Raw genomic sequence first — 4475 nt, 5'->3', positions numbered from 1 at the left:
GCTGCTAGAACTCTGTGTGGTATTCATTCGGTCTCTAATCTGAGCTTCTGTTAACATGCAATTTCTGAGGCTGGTGACTCAGATGAACTTATCCCCAGGAGAGGTAACTCTTGGTCTTCCTTTCCTGGGGCGGTCCTCATGTGAGCCAGTTTTGTTGTAGTGCTTGATGGTTTTTGTGACTGCACTTGGGGACACATTCAAAGTTTTCGCAATTTTCCAGACTGACTGACCATCATTTCTTAAAGTAAAAATGGCCACTTGTTTTTCTTTACTTAACTTATTGGTTCTTGTCCAGTGGTTCTTAACCTGGGTTCGATCGAACCCCAGGGGTTCGGCGGAGGTCAAGACACACACCCAACTCATATGATTTGTGATGACACGCCCCGCTTGGCCATCATCAGAAGGGTTCGGTGAACGCGCATATGAAACTGGTGGGGGTCAGTACCTCCAACAAGGTTGGAACCACTGTTCTTGCCATAATATGAATTCTAACAGTTGTCCAATAGGGCGGTCGGCTGAGTATCAACCTGACTTCTGCACAACACAACTGATGGTCCCAACTCCATTAATAAGGCAAGAAATTCCACTAATTAACCCTGACAAGACACACCTGTGAAGTGAAAACCATTTGTGGTGCTCATTGAGAGAATACCAAGGGTTTGCAACGCTGTCAAAAAGCAAGGGGTGGAGGCACTATATATATATATATATATATATATATATATATATATATATATATATATATATATATATAGTGCCAATTGTTTCCCCTTGTGGGACTTATAAAGGATACATTATTTATTTGTTCATTACATTTTTACACAAAAGCAGTTAGCCTTGGTGTTGTGGTGCATAACGCTCAAAATAAACTAAGACAAAAAAGGGGTGGGGGGGGGGGGTCAAGAATGTGTAAATGTTGTACACTGTACATGGCTGACTGTGGGGGCTTCCAGATTATTCTTCAACCACAGTGAATAAAATGATAGTGTAAACAAAAAATAAAAAACAAAGCAGGAGTGTTTTAACATGCATTTATGATGCGTCGTATCATAGAACGTAGACGTGAATGACTGTCAACCACCAAACACCGGTATCAAATGTGTCAGTGACGCCATCATTCTGCAGAGTGATTATGATGATACAATGAATTTGATTGTGTCACACAATAATAAAGGTCACCTGAGCAAGAAAGTCCAAAAACATGTGTATTGTGTCATATTTAATGCATTCAATTATCTTAAAAAAGATTCGGTAAAAAGACCGGTCAAAACTATACACATACCATGTAACACACGATGGAGGCATTAAATAATAATACTTAAGTAAGTAGGCTAAGTAAGTAAGTAACACTTTATTAATAAAACACTTTTAAAAACACGAAGTTACAAAGGGCTTCAAACACAATACGAATAAATAAATGACTAAAAAATAATCATCAGTGACAAAATACAAATTAAGTTAGAATAGGCTAGAGCATAATCGGGGTGCAGCACTTAGGTTTTACACAGTATTGCTTTAGTATTCTTCAGTCATCAGTAGTGTCAGGTTTCTATTTTGAACTGTTGAATGTGTGTTTCTTTTGCATTTGTCAAAGCAGAATTTTACATGTAAAATAAAGAGGTTAAACATCTTTTAAAAATCAATATCATTCTTCATGACACAGAGAATGTATTTTGTTTTCTAAATGAAGATTTGAGCTAGTCAACATTTTTTAGAAACTTTCCATAGCTAACCAAAATAATTGAATACACGCATTAGTCAAAGTGTGGTCTTAGTTTGGCTCTTGTCAGATGTGTTTTATTAGATGAAGCGATCGGCAGCCCAAGGTCACGTGCTCCGGCTAAACAAAGCAACAATCAGCTGATCGCTGACAGCTGAGTTTTGGTGGGTCTCTTTGGTGTCGTCTCTGGTATTAAAGAGAGCTGTGGACATTATATTTCGAAGGTAAGAGGACAGACGGGTGAAACATCTACATAAACTGAACCGTGTGTCAGCCGAGGGCCGTGTTCTCAGGATGTTTCAGTGTTTAATGGCTAATGCAACAGCGGTTGCTAAAGACATTTATGTAAACAAGGACCAGTTCAAGCTAATCACTAACGTTAGCTTTCGGCTAACGTTAAAATGTTCGTCGATCGTTGTAGCTTAACGTTGTTTAACTTTAAAACTGATCCGAATGACCCACTTTGTCGACATTACAGCTGGTCGTGAAATGTAAATGACGTTACGCTCCATAAAGCATATTAGTGCTGTAAATGATCTGAATATAAGACGATAAAGACAATATAATATTGCAGTATAACTGCCCTGCAATAAATCCACCCTCCATGAAGGCTATCATAAAATACACTTTAGAGGATTTGATTAAACTGCAGAATCATTTTGGAGGCTGTAATTTTGTGGTGCTGTTGAATTGAATGACAGGAGTTTCTATTATTTTGCCCACCCCATCGCAGTACAGATCAACAACACCACAAACCATAAAGTTGAATCAACATTGCTCTAAAACAGTTTAAACAAAAACTGATTATAACCTTCATGAAGAAAGGTTTATTCCAGGACTGTTGAGTTAGACGGCATTAGGTAGTTTTACTAGGTGTACCCAACTGGCAACGGAGTTTATATAGATTTAGCCCACTATAATCAATAAGGATGAACTGCAGTTATAGTATCTCCCAATGTGGGTTTTTGGCAGTTGTAAATAGTAGTAGTAATGATGATACTAATAATAAATGGTAAACTATTTTTTTTTAGTATTCTTGGTTTCAATTTTCTACTTATCTCATGTTGTGTGCTAATATTTGATCTATAAAATGATTTGTTCTTTCAGGTGCTGAAAGATATCTGGAAAGTCAAACCATTCGAAAGCAGACAAAAGAACCCCTGACATGGCCCCAACACTGGTTTGAAAGTTATTTAATCAGAATATAGAAAATTAGACCAGTGTCTTTTGTTGTTGTCGTTTTTGTGTTCTATTATAGCAATGATATTGTTATGGTTATGGTTATTATTTTATAGCCTGTGTCCAAGGTAATATTGTAAGATTTCATTGAATTAAATGTAAACCTTTTCAAGTCCATTTTTTTTTTTTTTTTTTTTAAATATAGCCCATTACAAGTCCTATTTTATCTGTGTTTAAAGGTCCCATGACATGGTGCTCTTTGGATGCTTTATATAGACCTTAGTGGTCCCCTTTTACTGTATCTGAAGTCTCTTTTATATAGACCTTAGTGATCCCCTAATACTGTACCAGAAGTCTCTTTTATGTAGACCTTAGTGGTCCCTTAGTATTATATCTGAAGTCTCTTTCACAAAATTCAGCCTTGGTGCAGAATTCCAGCCACAAGAGCCAGTCCCACATTGAGCTTTCCTTAGTATGTGCCATTTCTGAGTCTGTAGCTTTTGAAGAGAAGATTCCAGATCGGCCCATCTGAGCTTTCATTTTCTCAAAGGCAGAACAGGATACCCAGCGCTTGGTTCACCCCTATCACCCTTTCTCACTGGGGGACAGTAGGGAGGCTGGGGGATTGCATATTCACTTTAAAAAAAAAAAAACAAGTCATGAAGTGAAATTTTCATGCCATGGGACCTTTAACCCAGAAAGTCCAGTCTAGTCAAATGTACTGTTGCCAGATAGTCTGTTGCAAAGTCAAACATTTATTTCTGTGTGTTCTAATCCAAGTATGATGAGAAACCAGAGCTTGGGGACTTGATTGAGATCTTCCGGGGCTCCTATCAGCACTGGGCTGTGTATGTTGGTGATGGCTTCATAGTTCACTTGGCACCACCCTGTGAGTCACCTTCTGTCTCAACAGCTTCTCCCAAATATCAATATAATAAACCTCATTCTGGAACATAAAACACTCCACATTCCCTGTCACATGAAGGTCTTCAGACCAGAATATCAGATTTAGATTTTGTTTGGTTGAACCAATTCATTATTCATAATCTACTAAAAACAAACTATATGTTGCAATATTTAGCATAAAACCACACAAGTTATGTCAGTTTCTCTCTCTTTCTGTCATTTCTATTTATTCACAGCTGAGGTCCCGGGTGCAGGCGCCAGCAGTTTAATGTCTGTCATAACTGAGAAGGCCATTGTGAAGAAAGAGGAGCTGTGGGACGTGGTGGGAACCGACCAGTGGGAAATCAACAACAGCCTGGACAACAAGTACAAGCCCCGCCCAGTTCATGTCATTGCGAGGGAGGCCTGTGCAATGGTGGGCAATGAGCTTCCGTACTGCATCTTCAGGGGGAACTGTGAGCACTTTGCAAACGAGCTGCGCTACGGAAAAGCTGAGTCCCGGCAGGTCGGTGGACCCGTGTTGCATGCAAGACTTTCCTTAGGGGCTGGGGTGAAAAACAGAAAAGAAGTACCTTTTTGTAAGGCAAAACAAAATTCATTAAAGGACTTAAAAAGTTTGTGCTAGTGAGATAAAAACCAAAAACAGATGGGCAAATAACTAATTTCAAAA

At 38.7% G+C, this 4475-nt stretch overlaps 1 protein-coding gene across 1 annotated transcript in view; it reads left to right on the top strand.

Annotated features, from left to right (window-relative positions):
* Positions 1-1709: 1709 nt before the first annotated feature.
* LOC116696965 (phospholipase A and acyltransferase 3) overlaps positions 1710-4475 on the top strand; it is a 3581-nt gene continuing 815 nt past the window's right edge. Inside the window, exons 1-4 of the mRNA XM_032528243.1 lie at positions 1710-1944; positions 2828-2900; positions 3680-3788; positions 4042-4310. Coding sequence (XP_032384134.1) covers positions 2886-2900; positions 3680-3788; positions 4042-4310 — 393 coding nt within the window. The 5' untranslated portion in view covers positions 1710-1944; positions 2828-2885. The remainder of the gene's footprint in view (positions 1945-2827; positions 2901-3679; positions 3789-4041; positions 4311-4475) is intronic.

Source organism: Etheostoma spectabile, chromosome 10, assembly GCF_008692095.1.
Source record: "Etheostoma spectabile isolate EspeVRDwgs_2016 chromosome 10, UIUC_Espe_1.0, whole genome shotgun sequence".
NCBI lineage: Eukaryota > Metazoa > Chordata > Actinopteri > Perciformes > Percidae > Etheostoma > Etheostoma spectabile.
The sequence above is the reverse complement of the archived record's forward strand: the minus strand, read 5'-3'. Positions and strand labels throughout refer to the sequence as shown.